The sequence below is a fragment of the Malus domestica genome, chromosome 14, assembly GCF_042453785.1.
Source record: "Malus domestica chromosome 14, GDT2T_hap1".
NCBI lineage: Eukaryota > Viridiplantae > Streptophyta > Magnoliopsida > Rosales > Rosaceae > Malus > Malus domestica.
In genome coordinates this window covers 31215163-31232061 of record NC_091674.1, presented here as the reverse complement: position 1 = coordinate 31232061, position 16899 = coordinate 31215163, and the positions used below count along the sequence as shown (strand labels likewise).

General features: G+C 37.2%; 4 protein-coding genes across 6 annotated transcripts; all 4 read left to right on the top strand.

Annotated features, from left to right (window-relative positions):
* The first annotated feature begins 826 nt into the window (after window positions 1-826).
* Window positions 827-4276, top strand: LOC103455678 (bifunctional D-cysteine desulfhydrase/1-aminocyclopropane-1-carboxylate deaminase, mitochondrial). Its single transcript, XM_008395259.4, has 10 exons — window positions 827-1194; window positions 1301-1366; window positions 1753-1947; window positions 2021-2131; window positions 2473-2564; window positions 3043-3135; window positions 3293-3350; window positions 3434-3547; window positions 3684-3781; window positions 3887-4276. Exons 1-10 carry the CDS (start codon window positions 937-939, stop codon window positions 4089-4091), a joined length of 1290 nt encoding a protein of 429 aa, XP_008393481.1. The 5' UTR covers window positions 827-936; the 3' UTR covers window positions 4092-4276.
* A 302-nt stretch (window positions 4277-4578) lies between these two features.
* On the top strand, window positions 4579-8187 carry LOC139191414 (D-cysteine desulfhydrase 1, mitochondrial-like). 3 transcript variants are annotated; one of them, XM_070812267.1, is made up of 7 exons: window positions 4579-4899; window positions 5311-5480; window positions 5591-5851; window positions 5946-6042; window positions 6519-6710; window positions 6921-7028; window positions 7864-8187. In XM_070812267.1, exons 1-3 carry the CDS (start codon window positions 4854-4856, stop codon window positions 5849-5851), a joined length of 477 nt encoding a protein of 158 aa, XP_070668368.1. In that variant the 5' UTR covers window positions 4579-4853; the 3' UTR covers window positions 5946-6042; window positions 6519-6710; window positions 6921-7028; window positions 7864-8187. The 3 variants fall into 3 exon arrangements, with proteins under 3 accessions (XP_070668368.1, XP_070668370.1, XP_070668369.1); XM_070812269.1 differs by having other exon boundaries at window positions 4644-4899; window positions 7915-8187; XM_070812268.1 differs by having other exon boundaries at window positions 4644-4899; window positions 6519-6728.
* Window positions 8188-9461: 1274 nt separating this feature from the next.
* GAD1 (glutamate decarboxylase) lies at window positions 9462-13078 on the top strand. Its single transcript, NM_001294057.1, is given in 6 exon segments — window positions 9462-9624; window positions 9755-9959; window positions 11271-11471; window positions 11582-12050; window positions 12253-12305; window positions 12430-13078. Coding segments are annotated over 6 exon segments (1512 nt in total). The 5' UTR covers window positions 9462-9535; the 3' UTR covers window positions 12925-13078.
* Window positions 13079-13794: 716 nt separating this feature from the next.
* On the top strand, window positions 13795-16462 carry LOC103455675 (pentatricopeptide repeat-containing protein At1g73400, mitochondrial). The gene has a single exon (XM_008395257.4). The coding sequence runs from the start codon at window positions 14007-14009 to the stop codon at window positions 15792-15794; it is 1788 nt and encodes a 595-aa protein (XP_008393479.2). The 5' UTR covers window positions 13795-14006; the 3' UTR covers window positions 15795-16462.
* Window positions 16463-16899: the final 437 nt, after the last annotated feature.

Here is a 16899-nt window from a genome sequence, read left to right as displayed (position 1 = left end):
TTTTTTTTCTTTTCTATAATTTTAAATATTAAATTCATTCAAAATAAAAATATGGTTAAATACTTTAGCTTCTCTTGGTTCAATTGTAATTTATGAAATTCTTAAAGGGCAATTTATGGTATTTTAAATGTTTCACCATTTTAGGATGCTCACTTTATATATATAGATAAGATAAATAATAATATTATAAGATTGTAATATACAATAACTATAGAAATAGAATAAGATTCTAAACTTAATTACATTACTCGATATGAAATTATTTCGAGTTATATATAATAATTATAGAGCATGGGACACGTGTGAATCAGCAAGGACCATCTTGTAAGGCTAAATACTCATGGGTGATCGATAGTGAAGTAGTACCGTGAGGGAAGGGTGCCACTTGCTATCAACAAGTTATATTCTCTTAATATTGTACTTTTCTCACATTATGTAATTAGTCTCTTATTTTTCCTTTAATTACTCTTCTTTTCTATTTTTTCTGTCATTTTATATAATTTTTTTCTCCTATCAATAACAAAATCACGACTCCTTGTTTCTTTCGTGTTTTTTGGTTAAACAAATGGGGCTAAACGCTTAACAAAAAAAAACTAAAATAAAATATAACGAGCATCCAACCCCAAGAGATGCAAGAGAGTGATAATCATTTTTGATAAAGAGAAATAATTCTATTTGCTAAAATGGTTATTGAAATTGGTATAATTTCTCATTTGTCTTTTTATCTGAATTTGTTCTCCGAAAATTATTTTGATTTTTCAAAAAAAAAATTGTCGATAATTGTTTTTGGTAAAGATAAAAAGACAAATAATTCGAAAGGATAATTGTTTTTTGGAAAAAACGAAAAAAAAAAAAACTCCAAAGGAAAGACGACAAAAAAAATGGCGTCAGAGAAATAGAGTAGATACAGAGAGCATGGAAATGGAATGAAAAGAAATGTTGGTTAGTCGCAGCTTCCTCTTCTCTCCGATTAACAAACTCACCGTCTTCTCCCAATCCCAACCCCAACACACTCGCCTTCTCTTACAGTCTCATCGGATTCACACTATGGCAGCGGAGGCCGCCACCACCAACACCTCCAATGCGACGGCGAAGGCCGCGGGGATGGACTTCCTGACGAAAAAGGTCTACACTCCTCCTCCTTGGGCGTCCCACATCAACCCCATCCCTTCTCACACCTTCTCTCTCGGACACGTAAAAACCCAATTCTCTTCTTCATCTGCTCATATTTGTCCATGCGATTACTGTTTCTAATTGTATTGATTACTGATTAGCAGCTGATTTGTGTTTGTTATCGCAGCTTCCGACTCCAATTCACAAATGGAATCTTCCCAATTTGCCCCCCAACACTGAGGTCTGGTTAAAGGTATTTTCTTTTACTTTTTTTCTCTCTGGTATTTGATTTCCTATAGAAAAATACCATTTGGGTTTTATCATTTGTGTGATATATAATGATTCATGTACACTTTGAATTGATAATTTATTACTGATGAATGCTCAAATCAATTTAGCTTTCACTCAATCAAATATCGAGACTTTAACCGCGAATTTGACGAAAATGTTGCATCTTTTGTTGAAGTTTATAACTTTATTGAAACTTCAGAGCTGGATTTGTGGATTTGATGCCCCCCATGACTTATGTGTAGAATTATAGTTTGCAATTTTTGAGGTGTAAATATATGAGTTGTTACTTTTGTTTTATGTCTTCACTTTCCTGGTTTTACACTGACAGAAGTATTTGCAAATATCTAGCGTGATGATCTTTCGGGAATGCAACTGAGCGGTAACAAAGTCAGAAAATTGGAGTTCTTAATGGCAGATGCGGTAGAGAAGGGTGCGGACTGTATCGTGACGATAGGGGGCATCCAAAGCAACCACTGTCGTGCAACTGCAGTGGCTGCCAAGTATCTCAATCTTGACTGCTATCTCATTCTACGTACTTCAAAGGTTGATTTCTGTCTCTAAGTTTCACGACTTGTTTTTATAATCAAATTGCTTAGTGCCTCTTGACCTATTGCAGGTTCTTGTCGACCAAGATCCTGGACTGACTGGCAATCTCCTGGTTGAGCGTTTAGTTGGAGCTCATGTTGATTTAATTTCAAAAGAAGAGTATGCAAAAATCGGGAGTGGGGTATGCTAGTTTTTCCTTTCTTGTCAACAGTGTCTATTTCTTTTAAATTTTCCTTTTAATATTTTTATGGTTCAAGTCTGAAGTTGAAAACAGTGATCACTGGCTAAGTAATTCTATTAAGACTTGGTTGTTATGAACTGCATATCAAGTTATCTTTATTTTTTAAATGGTCCATCGCTCAACAGATTGGGAAGAAAGAGCATACAACCAGTTATTTTACCGTTTTACCATTTTGTATTTCTTTTGGGGTCAAGAACATGCATTTCTGATAATAATGAATTTATATATTTCGATTTCTATTACTATAGTGATTTTGATTCTTATATTAAATGTGGTCCCAGGTTCTCACTAATCTCTTAAAGGAAAAACTACTAAAAGAAGGAAGAAGGCCATATGTTATTCCTGTTGGCGGATCAAATTCCCTCGGAACTTGGTGAGATTGGGTTTGTATTTCGATTGAAATCTTCATGGCTAGTCTGTTTTGTGCAAAAACTCTTTTTATACACTTTCGTATTTATTTTCTCTATTTTCTTTCAAGTGCCATATCTATTCTTCATTAATTATTTTGTGTTCCTAAATTGGATGCAATATCTTTGCTTCATATTGGAAATGAGAAATCTTTAATATTTTTTTTGACTTTTCAAGCTTTAATCTGTATTTAGTACTGGTAAATGTTCTTCACAATAATCCATGATGACTAATATCATATGGTATAAACCTTATATTTGGGGTCTTCTAAATGAGAAGGAGGGGCGAGGGTTTTGAGGTGTCAGTTTCTCATGATGGTTTAATGTTTTTTTAAGGTTATAAAGTTTGAAATCCAATATTCCTTGATTTTGTGCTCACTGTTGATCATAATAGCTGTCGTTTAGTTTTTGTTGATATCACGTTGTGTATTTTATTATATTCAGGGGCTATATTGAAGCAATACGTGAGATTGAGGAGCAGCTTCGGAGTGGAACAGACAAAGTAAAGTTTGATGATATTGTGGTTGCTTGTGGCAGGTTCTCTATGCCATCTCTTATTTTTTATTGGATTTAACTCCAATTTATTTTTGTGAAATGGAAAGATAGTGCATATATGTCACCCTATAATTGTTTATGTCGATTGTGATTAATATCACTTCCCTCTAATTAATGTTTTTATTTTATCGATTTCCAGTGGGGGTTCAGTTGCTGGTTTGTCATTGGCTTCTTGGCTCAGTTCGTTGAAGGCAAAAGTATGTCATTAGCTTCCTTTGTGTAGATAATCAATTCGCTACTCCTTATGTGTCATGTAATTATTTGTTCCTTTGCTCTGCAGGTTAACGCATTTTCTGTCTGTGACGACCCTGATTACTTCTACGACTATGTTCAAGGCCTACTTGACGGGCTTGAGGCAGGTGTTGATTCACGTAATATTGTTGACATTCAGAATGTGAGTATCGTATCAGATTAGTCTGTTAATTCATAGTACATATTCTTTTGAGGCTGATCTTACTATAATGGTTGTAATTTATATCCTAAACTGTAAACTCCAAAAAAGGAAGTAATTATATATTGTGGTTCGACAGGCCAAAGGTCTGGGCTATGCAATTAACACCTCTGAAGAGATTAATTTTGTCAAGGAGATTGCTGCGACCACTGGGATTGTTCTTGATCCAGTTTACAGGTCCGTAACAGTATTAGTTTCCACTTTGTTATTACCAAAATTCATGAGTGTACTTTATATTTCCAGTCAAGAATTTTAATCAATTTTACTGTGTTCCTCGTACAGTGGCAAAGCTGCTTATGGAATGATGAAAGACATGGCTGAGAATCCAAAGAAGTGGGAAGGAAGAAGGGTCCTCTTCATACACACAGGCGGGCTACTTGGGTTGTACGACAAGGTAGAACAGATGGCTCCATTGTTGGGAAATTGGCGTCGGATGGATGTCAACGAATCTGTTCCTCGGATTGATGGTCTCGGGAAAATGTTCTAAGGCTCGAGATAAATCAAAGAAGTGCTCAGTTTATAAGGGTGAGATCAAAATCCTCAAATCGAAGTGTATGCTGTACTGAAGGATGCATAAGAAATTATCTCGTATTAAATAAGAGTAGTTGTATTGGAGATTTGTAATTCCTTGTGGTCTGATGCATGTTTGTTAATGGAAATATGATTGTTGTTTGTGTTGTGTCTATCTCTCTATCTAATGTTGTGAATTGCAATTTTACCTGTTGCTTAAGAATCCGTCGTCCAATAGCGTTTCCCCTATTTTGGACCAATATTTTTTCCCTATTTTGGACCCTATTGAATTCCTATTTATAGAATTACACGATCACATTCCTAAACAATATTTACTCAAAGAGGAGAAAAATCTGTGTTACTCAGAGAACAGAGAATAGTGTAAAAGAGAAAGCAGAGACCATGGATGCAAAGAGAGCAGAAACCATGTATAAAATGACATGCCTTGCAGTCGCAGCTTCCCCGTTCATCCGATCAACACAATGGAAGTGGACGCAGACACCAACAGCTCTGACACCGCTGTGAAGGCGGTGGCGATGGACTTCCTGACCAAGAAGGCCTACGCTCCTCCGTCTTGGGCATCCCATATCAAGTCCATCCCTTCTCACACCTTCTCCCTCGGACAAGTAAAACCCATTTCTCTTCTTCCTCTGCTTTTATTTCTCTACTATTTGATTACTGTTTCTGTTTGTTATTTGTTATCACCAATAACTTTCTAGTTTCCAACTCCAATTCATAAATGGAACCTTCCCAATTTGCCCCCCAACACCGAGGTCTGGTTAAAGGTACTTGCTTTTGCTTTTTTCTCACTGGTATTTGATTTCCTACACAAAATCCCATTCGGCTTTTGTAAATTGTGTGACTTTTGGGGTCCGTTTGGAAATGATTATCGAACGGCTAAAAGTGCTTTTCTGAAAGCCAAAACGCACTTACTAGCTACGTTTGTTAGAAAAACTTAGAAGTGCTTTATGGAGAAGCGCCTTTCTAGCATAAGCACTTATGAGCCAAAGTTCTTTCTACAAATGCAGTCCTAAACAAGCCCGAAGCTCCACCTAATCAAATATTGAGACTTCTGAATAAATACGCTGCTTTTTGTATGCAAGTTTTCTTAATCAAAACTTCGATAAGCTCTTTTCGAGGTGTAATTCATTGATTCGTTGTGAATATCTGGCGTGATGATCTTTCGGGAATGCCAGTGGGCGGTAACAAAGTCAGAAAATTGGAATTCTTGATGGCCGATGCCGTGGCAAATGGTGCAGACTGTGTCATAACGATAGGGAGCATCCAAAGCAACCATTGTTGTGCAACTGCAGTGGCTGCCAAGTATCTCAACCTTGACTGTTATCTCATTCTAAGCACCCCTAAGGTCAATTTCCATCTCTTGCTTTTACTGCTGGTTTTAAAGTAAAAATATTCTTTTTAATCAAGTAAGTTATTCCGCACACTCTTTGCTTAATGCATCTTGATGTACTGCAGGTTCTCTTGGACAAAAACCCTGGACTGACAGGCAATCTTCTCGTCGATTGTTTGGTTGGAGCTCGCGTTGTATTTGCTGCAAGAGAAGAGTGTGCAAAAGTCAGGAGCATGGTGTGTTGTGTTTCCTTTCTAGTCAGCATTGCCTTTTTTATTGGTTCAATAGCAGTTATGTTGAAGTACCCGGAGCCATTTACGTCTAAAGTTCAGATTGGTGAAGCTTATCAAGCAGAAGTTCCTGACTGGTGTGATCAAAATTCCTAAGTATGTCAATTGTTTCTTGTTCTGTGCATCTGTTGTGGTAGCTAGTACTATCTGTTTAATTGAGTTTTTTTATAAATTGAGTTTAATATTACAGGACTCCACTGTCTGAAGTCGAAACAGATGACGGGGATTGTTCTGTTGCTGTTGTTTTGGACCCATCTCCATCTGATTGTGCTGGCCCTCCTCCGCAGGTAATTTAATTTTCAACTGGTTGCATTCTCTCTTTCTAAAAAAATTTCCCTCAAGTACGTTTACTTTGTTAGTCCAACAATGGCACTGCACAAGTAAATCTTGCATGTCAATTGTATATTTATTCAGCAATCAAGAAAGTTGAAGGAAAACGATTTCTGCACGCCCCTTCTTTTTCTTCTCTGGAATCCTGTTTATTTCTGTCTAATGATTCTCTTTTGATTTATTCAATCAAAAGACGGATGGGAGAGAAGGGTCACATCCTAAGTTGAAACGAAAATCGCTTCCTAAGTTGAAACCATAAAAGATAGCTTGCTTGCTTGATTGGTTTGAAGTTTGAACAGAAGAATTTGATGACATATACTAGTCTAGATGATCTTGCATCTTCTTCAAGTAGTAACTTTTCCTGTTTTACTTTGTTCATGTGGATTTAACAATTGCTTATTTGTACTTGCCGTGTTTGCATTGCTGTGTGTAGATGGCATCAGAAAATGGCATTGCTTCTAGAAGGAGAAAACTAGAAATGGTGGAAAGCCCCGGAATTAAAAGTCTAGTGAGTGATGAAATTGAGGTTCTACCGTAAAACTGATTGGCAATATGGGGAGTAGTCCAAGACCATATAAGCACATAACAAACCTTGTTCCTCACCGATGTGGGACAACTCTCAACAGTGAGTATGCATACATACGTAGGTCGAACCTTTTTCTTCGTACATACGTAGAACCTTTTTCACTTAAGGGCGCTAAACAGGTAAGAAAACACGTCTTAGCGTCTCTTCATTGCCTGTTCAGCGTCCCTTCAGCGAAAAAACATCTATCTTCCATTGACGATTTTTGAAATTAGAAAGTTTATGAAGTGAAATCTTCTCTTATTTGTCCAGTTTTGGCACACTACTCATGTACGGATCAGACGTTAAAGGAAGAAATTACAAAGTTTCTGTATCTGTATGAGTTTATGCCTCCAAACTCCAAATTACGAATACAAAATGGTAAGTGATTTTGGGATCACAGGTGAAAACCTTCTGCATTTGTATTTAAGCCATAGGAATTAGAACAGAAGAGTGTCTTTTTAGTTTTTCTTTTTCTGGCTTTTTTTTTTAATTTTCTTTTTATTAAGGGAGGAAGATTCGAAATTATTACAATAATTAAAAGAAGTAAAAAATTTCGAACCACATAAATAAAAATTCAATATCCTATCTATTAGGATATTGGACCCCACGTGAAGTGTCTTTTAGTTAGCAGATAGCAAGCCTTCCTCCCGTTTTTCACATCTGTTGTGAAATTAGTTTAATTTTTTATTTTTGGTTGGTTCGGGTCCCTGACACTGACTCACTGGTGGGGTCAAAATTTGTAATCAAAGTTATGATAACGTGATGAGAGAAAGTTTGTAATCAAAATTATTGTGATAAGAGAGATAGAATAAAGGAATATACTTTTGGTTACAAAATATGATTTTCCCAAACAATACTATATGAAAATTTTACTCATCAATAATTATGATATTTGCAAATTACTGAATTAAGTCGATTGCTTGGTATGGCCTACCCTCTGTAGAAACGTAAGCAATACATGAACAATGTTATTTTTCACGAGAGAAATTTTGATTGGACACTCAGTAGGACAGCTCATATAAGAGGAGAAATCAACACAATATAGCGTTTTTGTCGCTTAATATTACAATTTAGTAGTATTTCTCTCAATTTGTAAGTGAAATGTTTTATATTCTATTATATTATTACGGTTAGTCTAGTCTTTCATCTATTTAGTGTATATAATATCATTTATTGATAAAAATCTTACAGTTTTGTGATAAGTGTTTTACAGATAAAGCGATTCAAGCGTTGTTTACCCAAGTTTATGTTTTATTTCTCGAAGTGTCCGTCAAACGAATCATAATCGTAATGTACGTGGAGCAATGAGACCGCATGAGAAGAGAAAGCCAGGCCAAAAGCCATCTTCCTGTCCAGTGTCCACCACCAGTCGGTCAACTTCAATACCAACAGCAATTCTTTCCTTGTGCTTCTTTGCTCCCTTGTTTTACTTCGCTTTCAAGCAAAAATCGTATTGAATTGTGTAAAGACGATAAGATTATATAGTTACTGGCTTATCGGGTCCGATCCGATCTGGGGGCCATATGCCATTACTCCATTTCTCCTTGGTTGTCAAAGGTTTGCGCTGCACCTACACGTTCCATTTCTGGACCACTTCGGAGTTCCAAACCATTTGCCACGTCCTTAAAGCGATTCATACCTAATCAGATGTTAACTACTACTTAACTTTGTGATTTACCAACTTCCTTTGATGTGATTAACTTAAATCTTATTGCATAATTACAATTTACTATAAACTATAGGAGCTGTTTTAGACGAGGAATATAAAATTATAACAGAAATAGTGTGTAATGATTATGTTGAAGTGTCTTTAATAGCGCCTTAAACTAACTAGTTCATGCATTGTAATTTATAGTTGAACTAAAAATGTGGATGATTTAAAACTTGGAAGTATCCCGAAAAACTTGAGTAGGATAGAAGGCCACTTTGACCCCACTCTCACCACAAATATTTTAAAAAGGGTCATGCAACGAAGATTAAATTTATAAATTAAATAACATGAAAGTTGACGATTGGTGCTTAAACGTTAATAAACATGTTCATTTCCTATTAGTGACTTGTCATTTAATTTGTAAATTTTATTTATAAATTTAGTTTTCCTAACATTACTCTTTTAAAATTGTGATAATTTTTTATTAGACGGCCCTTCAAGTTTAACCGTGAGTCCCTATCGGAAATGCCCTCATAACCTATAAAAAAATGGGGCCACGTGGGCTTCACTGTCATCGATTTAACCCAATGATGGAACTCCACGGATGCTTGAAGACGTTCTGTTCGGAATAATTTTAACCATTAAATTTAATCAAATCCGCTCAATCAATGAATTCGGATATTTAAAATTTGATCAAACGGTTAAAAATAGAAAGTTCATTTAAAAATTATAATAATTTTAATAATTTTGATCTAATTTTAAAAGCTTTAATTTATTAATTGGATGAATTTGATAGAAGGAATCCGAATAGTATCCCTTTCCGTTTTGTTCTCTCTACCGACACAAGGTGGATAGAAAACAAGCAGGGTAGGGTAGGGTGGAGGAGTCGATAGCGATGTGTTTTTTTTTTTTTTTTTTGAAAACTCGATAGCGATGATTTTAATCATTAAGATTCCCTTAAAATAATGCATGGGTAAAATGGCCAACTCGCCAAATATTTTCAGTACGTGTCCTTTTTCTGCCATACGTTACGTGCTTCAAGACGTTATGCTTTTATTACTTTCCCGACTTGCTCCTTATTTATCATAAAGTTTTGAGATAATAGTATAAAACCATCTACTCCTCAGTTCCTCCTCCCTCACAACCTTCAGCTGCAGCTGCAACTGCAACAAGGCTTCATATTTTTGTTCCCTATTTTCTTCTTCTTTCTTCCTAAATTTAACAATTTATTGAGATGGTGATCTCAACGACTTCCGCTGAGCGTCGTGGAGAGCAGGTGAACTGTACCTTTGCTTCCAGATATGTGCGTAACGTCCTCCCTAAGTATGTTTTTCCACTCTTTAATTCCTTACTTCCCTTGTTTTTTTTTAATAAACACTAAGTAATATTAATGAAAGCTAGCGAGTTTTTACCAAGAATTAAGCAATGCGTACGTGTACGTGTAATTGTGTAGGTTTCAGATGCCGGAGACGTCGATGCCAAAGGACTCGGCGTATCAGATAATAAACGACGAGCTGATGCTGGACGGGAATCCGCGGCTGAACTTGGCGTCGTTCGTGACGACGTGGATGGAGCCTGAATGCGATCGGCTGATGATGGCTTCCATGAACAAAAACTACGTCGACATGGATGAGTACCCTGTTACTACTGAACTCCAGGTCAGCTCATCCATCTATCATCTCTTTTACTTTTACGGTAAATTTTTTTATGTTATCGGTTGTACATTGCATTCGTCTTTGTTTTTTTATTTTTTATCTTTCGTCAGTGATTTGACGAAAGAAATATTGCATGAAGAGTCTCTTCTAGGTATTTCTTCACTACTCATTATATTAATATTAATTATAACAAAGTTAACTTAATTTGCAAACAAAATTAAACGCCATCTGTCGAGATCTAGGAAGTATTGGAGCCAACAGGATCTTCTCCGGATTTTTTTGGTGAGGATTCTAGGATCTGTAAATCGTGTCCATTCATCATATATTATACGATCAATTTTTGTTAAGTATTGTTTAATAAAGATATTTAAAATAATTTTCGCCCACATGATGTACAATAAAAGTACACAATTCATGGATTTTCGAAATCATCAAGGATCCAGGATCCGGACTCGTATTGGAGGATGCAAGTCAACAGAAATATTACTTATAAATTCACTCGTGTGGGTCCAGAATGTAGTATATATGGGTGAGAGGATTAGGGCTGGGGATGGGATAACAAGAACCCAGATCTTTTTCGGATCTAAAAAAATTGAGCCTAAGGATCAAATGATTTAGACCGTTGAAATTTGATCCAACGGTTACAATGTATAACTTTTAGAGGGACCTCCTGTTTGTAGTCGTTGGATCAAATTTCAACGGTCCAGATCATTTGATCCTTAGGTTCAGTTTTTGTAGATCCGGATAAGATCTGGGTTCGGATAACAATTTATCATGTACACATGTTCTCTCTGTCACTTTTATGATCAATTATTTTTTTATTTAACATCAAAAATAAAGATTAAATAGATGCAAATTATGATATTTTAACCTTATTCTTTTTTAGACGAAATTCTTGTTGATGTTATTGATATTTTGATCTTATATTTTTTTAGTAAGCAATTTGTGTAAATGTTAATATGTTATCAATAAACTTGACTGTAATTTTATGTAAAAGAAAAATGCAGCTTCATTTGTGAGAACTACTATAACTAAAAGGTTACTAGTTAGACATTCAGCTTCGAAATTTTGACATTGTAGGTAACTTTTTACTCTTGTTGTACAACGATAAGATAAAAACAATCAAATGGAATTTCCAAGGACGAAGATTATATTTGCACAACAATATGCTTCTAACATTACGAGAACATAAACCTAATAATTTAAGTTAAAAGTTGTAGGATGATAAGATTATGGTAAATGTCTATTGTCCCAATTCAAACTTGCCATTTCTTGGTAATGTTGATATTTCTTGCTGTGGCTCTTTCAATGTAGAATCGTTGTGTGAATATTATCGCAAATCTGTTTAATGCTCCCATTGGAGACGGCGAAACTGCTGTTGGTGTGTCAACAGTAGGTTCTTCAGAGGCAATGATGCTGGCAGGCCTAGCTTTCAAAAGGAAGTGGCAGAACAAGAGAAAATTAGAGGGAAAGCCTTTTGATAAGCCCAACATGGTCACCGGAGCTAATGTGCAGGTCAGATTCTTACTCTGATGTCTTACATTTACGGGTTGTATTCAATTGAGATTTCAAAAGATTATTGATGCATGCCTAATATTATTTCTCCATCAAAATATATTCCGCAGGTTTGTTGGGAAAAATTCGCTAGGTATTTCGAAGTTGAACTGAAGGAGGTGAAGCTGTCGGAGGGATACTACGTGATGGACCCTGCGAAAGCAGTTGAGATGGTTGATGAGAACACTATCTGTGTTGCTGCTATTCTAGGCTCAACCCTAACAGGAGAGTTCGAAGACGTGAAGCTCCTTCATGATCTCCTTGTTGAAAAGAATAAGCAGACGGGCTGGGACACTCCCATTCATGTCGACGCTGCCAGCGGAGGCTTTATTGCTCCGTTTCTGTATCCCGAGCTCGAGTGGGATTTCCGCTTGCCGTTAGTCAAGAGCATCAATGTGAGTGGTCACAAGTATGGCCTTGTGTACGCCGGTGTTGGGTGGGTTGTGTGGAGGAGTAAGGAGGACTTGCCGGACGAGCTTATATTTCACATCAATTACCTTGGATCTGATCAGCCCACTTTCACCCTCAACTTTTCTAAAGGTACTGAATTATACATAATCTATCAATTTGCTATGTAGTATGTACAATTACTTTGCTTTTGGGTCTCAAAAACACTTTTTGAAGATGCGCCGGCTACCATGTGCATCCTGAGGAAACAGTTTTATGTGCTTCTACCTGTACAATCAGTCCCTAATCGATTCCCTAATTTTCATTACATACTGTGTAATATGTTGTGCTGTAGGTTCTAGCCAGATAATTGCTCAGTATTATCAGTTCATTCGACTCGGTTTTGAGGTAACTTTTGCTACCATTTCATACATAAAAACCTACGTCAGTTAAAATGTTCTCCGGTTTGATTTTACGCAAAATGATGTTTTATTGTCTGATTAATTTGTGTCTCTTTCCCTGTATGTGTTAGGGTTACAAAAATGTGATGGAAAACTGCATGGAGAATACAAGAATGCTGAAACAAGGACTAGAGAAAACAGGGCGATTTAAAATTCTCTCCAAAGACATAGGAGTGCCACTCGTGGCCTTTTCTCTAAAAGACAGCAGCAAGCACACCGTGTTCGAGGTAGCAGATAGTTTGAGGAAGTTCGGATGGACAGTTCCAGCCTACACGATGCCAGCCAATGCGGAACATGTAGCTGTTCTTCGCGTGGTTATTAGGGAGGATTTCAGCCGGGGCTTAGCGGAGAGGCTCATCTCAGACATTGACAAAGTTATGAGGGAAGTAGACACACTCCCGAGCCAAGTGTCTAGCAAAACTGCCCACGTCACGGCTACTGTCGATGAAGTAGTCCGTGACAGCGAGGTGGCTGTGAAGTCTACTGTTCATAAGAGCGAGACAGAGGCTGAGCAAGAGATAGTGTCGCGCTGGAAGGGGATTGTGAAGAAAAGAGGCGCATGCTAGGCAATATTTTTAGGAGTGATTGTGTTTGGTTTCTTCAATAATTAAGGATTGATTTGATTTGCCTGTGTAATCTTAATGACAGATTTCTAATTTATTAAAGTTTCACAGAAAGCACTTTTTTAAAGTACCAATTTTATCGTTTCATAAGCACTTCAAAGGCAATGTCTGAACTATTGATGACCTATGTTTGATATCTAATAATAATGGATTGGATTTGATAACTCGTTGGATTTAGGTGATGTTGAAAGAAAAACTACTGGCTCACTTCCAAATTTAATTCAAGTTAAAGTTAGAAAATTAATTAGTCATGAAGAAAAAAATCCCTACAAATTGCAGGATTTAACACCTTATAACTAATTCATTCCTTCAACTTTTTGTCCATTTGAGATTTTCCTCTAATAGTAATCAAAAGATGCCTTCTCGCCGCTCTCTTTCTTTTGCCGAACAAATTGAAGAACCTAAAGAATCGAACTCAGTCCATTTTGAGTTGGAGGCAAGAGCTCGTTTGATACTTTGTTGTTAACGCATCACATTTTTTAATAGGGAAATGATAAACACACGTCTTTTTTCTCTTCATGCACATTCTTGTTTAATTATGTTCGCTATTTTCGTTTGATTTATTCAAATTGATGGAAAAAAAAATAAAGAAGACTGTGTAAGGGACTTAAAAATATGTGTGAATACCAGCTCCCTTCTTAATCAAATGAGTTATCTAATCTTAGCCACTAAACAAGGAGTGACAAGACAAATACGTGGGCAAATGCAACTGGATCCTGGTGGACTGCGTTGGGCTCCCAGAGCCCTAAACGCCCAGGCCCACTAAAAACACCCCCTCACTGAGTCACTGCCCAGTGCCCTGCAAAACGGCCATCTTCTGCTGAAGAGCGAAGACTCTCTCCCTGTTTCTCTGCAAATCCTTCCCCTTCTCTCCCTCTCTCTCAGAAATTGTTACTGGGTTTTTTTGTTTATCGTTCTCCAACTTACTCACTGGCTCTGGGTCTAAGCCAAGGCGCGTAAAGAGAAAAAGTTGCAGAGTTGGCATCCTTCCTGGTAATCTTCTCCCTTTCCTTTTCTCAAACAATATGCTGTTCCAATCTCTTAAAACTTCCTTGTTTTCCACGCGAGGCGTATATTTCATCAATATGTTCACTTCTAATAATCTCTACTTATCCCTCCCCTCCAAAGCTAATATCCTTGGATATGTGATATCCCCGATTGAACCCATATCAAATTTTCGAAATTACGTGCTCTCTGCGTGTTCATGTTATCATTCCATGCCATTTCTAGGGACCCCATGTTTGAATTTGGTTAAATTATCGCAACCCATCAATGTTCTTGCAAGATTTAAGGTCACTGCGCGTCCTTTTTGTTCAGAAATCGTTGCAGTAGGTCAAAGTTTGGATTTTGATGGGGTTGGTGGTGAGGAAAGGTTATTAGGAAGTGATGTCGATAAATTTTACGAGGTGATTATGGATAACTCTTACTCATATTGTGATATGGAGAAAGCTCTTGATCAAGTTGGTTTACCATTGACTACTCCATTGGTTGTTGGAGTACTTGATAGGTTTCGTTTCGAGGAGAAACTAGCATTTAGGTTTTTTATGTGGGCAGGCCGCCAAGAGAATTATGTTCATGAATCTGCGGCATACAATATTATGATTGATATATTGTCGTGCACGAGGTATAAGGTGAAGCAGTTTCGAATTGTTTGTGATTTACTGGATTATATGAAGAGGCATGACAAGAATAAGGTTCCCGTTGAGGTTCTTTTAAAGATTTTGAAGCAATACACGGAAAAGCATCTCACCTATCTGCAGAAATTCGCCAAGAAGAAAAGGATAAGGGTGAAGACGCAGCCGGAAATCAATGCCTTGAACCTGCTGTTGGATGCTTTGTGTAAGTGCAGTCTGGTTCAGGATGCTCAAGACATGTTACAGAGGGTGAGGAAAAAGGTTAAGCCTGATGCTAATACATACAACATTTTGTTTTTCGGTTGGTGTAGAGTTAGGAACCCGACTAGAGGAATGAGGCTACTGGAAGAGATGATCCAAGAGGGTCATACGCCTGATAATTTCACATACACTACTGCCATTGATGCCTTTTGCAAGGCAGGGATGGTTTCCGAGGCCGCTGAACTATTTGAATTCATGCGAACGAAGGGTTCTACGCTTTCTTCTCCCACTGCAAAAACTTATGCAATTATGATTGTGGCTCTTGTCCAGCATGATAAAATGGAGGAGTGCTTCAAACTCCTGGGACATATGATAAACAGTGGTTGTCTTCCTGATGTTTCTACATACAAGGAGCTACTTGAAGGGATGTGTTTGGCTGGGAAGGTGGACGAGGCTTACAAGTTTTTGCAAGAGATGGGAAACAAAGGTTACCCTCCTGACATAGTTACTTATAACTGTTTTCTCAAGGTCCTTTGTGACAATAAAAAGAGTGATGAAGCACTTAAGCTTTACGGAAGGATGATAGACGGAGGTTGTATGCCTAGTGTGCAGACTTATAACATGCTGATTTCAATGTATTTTGAGATGAGTGATCCTGATGGAGCATTTGAGACTTGGCATGAGATGGATAAGAGGGGCTGCGCACAGGACACTGATACTTACTGCATGATGATTGAAGGGCTTTTTGATTGCAATAAAGTGGAAGATGCATGTTGCCTATTGGAAGACGTCATAAACAAGGAAATGAAATTGCCATATAGCAAGTTTGACTCGTTTCTGATGAAGCTTTCAGTGATTGGTGATCTTCAATCGATTCACAGGCTTTCGAGTCATATGAGAAAGTTCTATAATCCTTCCATGGCAAGACGTTTTGCATTGAACCAGAAACGGAAGAGCATGAGTTTGAGAGAGAGCTAATGAAGTTTGTACCTATTTGCCTGATAATTTCTTTCAGACTGTCTAATTGAATGGAATCAAGAAGGGAATTGGAAGGAGCTTGAGCACATTAGCAAATTCTGAAGGTGATGTTTCGAGATAAAATATTGTTGCTGTACCAGGTCAGCCATGCCTCAGACTGGAACTGGAATGAATGCAGTTCGATACCAACATGGAGATTTTCCACCAAGTCCCAAATATTGTGTTTCGGGTTAAAAGACTGCAGAGCTGTCTGTCTTGCAAAAGGAGTAAGGAAGCAGGCTTAGTAGTGCTGCTAGTTGAGGGTGATGCGAAGGTGACGAAAATTCAGATGGAGAACTTGTGTACGGGAAGCTGCATGAGGCACCCTCTCAAAAGGTGGGAGCACCGGTGGGTCTCGGTGATACAATAATACAAGGGGTCTCAGGTCTTGTGTGTGGGCGCATGGACATGTGGTCCGGCTGCCAGACACGAAATTTTCCCCAGTTGGAGGTAATTACATGAAGAGTAGAATTTGTAAGAAGAGGGAAGTTAACGTTAAGGGAGCTTGTTTAGCGGGCGTTGTATCTAATTTTAACGAAAAGGGGAAACAAAAAACACAAGTTGAAGACCTTGAACTATAAAACTACACCTCATTTTTTGCGGAAATGAAACTTTTTGTTTGTTTGGTAGGAGATATCTTCAAATATTGAGAAGATAGTACTACTCACTGGTCTACGGTTTGATGATATTTCTCTTCACTTGGAAGTGAGAGGTCTTAGGTTCGAATCTTGTGGATGACGAATTCAATACCAAATTAGGTTGTCCATTGTGTAGCTTTGACGAACTGCTCCTCCCCTCAGTGTAAAAAAAAAAAAATATCAATTTATTCACAAAAAAGAAAAAGTACTACTCACTGTTCGCTTGTTGGTTGTAAAAACAGAACTTCAAATGATTCAATAAGAACTTCAAACACTATTCCATTGACAAATCTCATAAATTAAAGTTTCTAATGTTTCCAAAAAAAAAGATAAAGTGAAAAACCCTTATGTTATCATGTTTTTAAATTTAAATTTGAGGTGGTGTTATGAATTTCCGTTTTTTTTATTTTTTTTAATTTTAATTTATT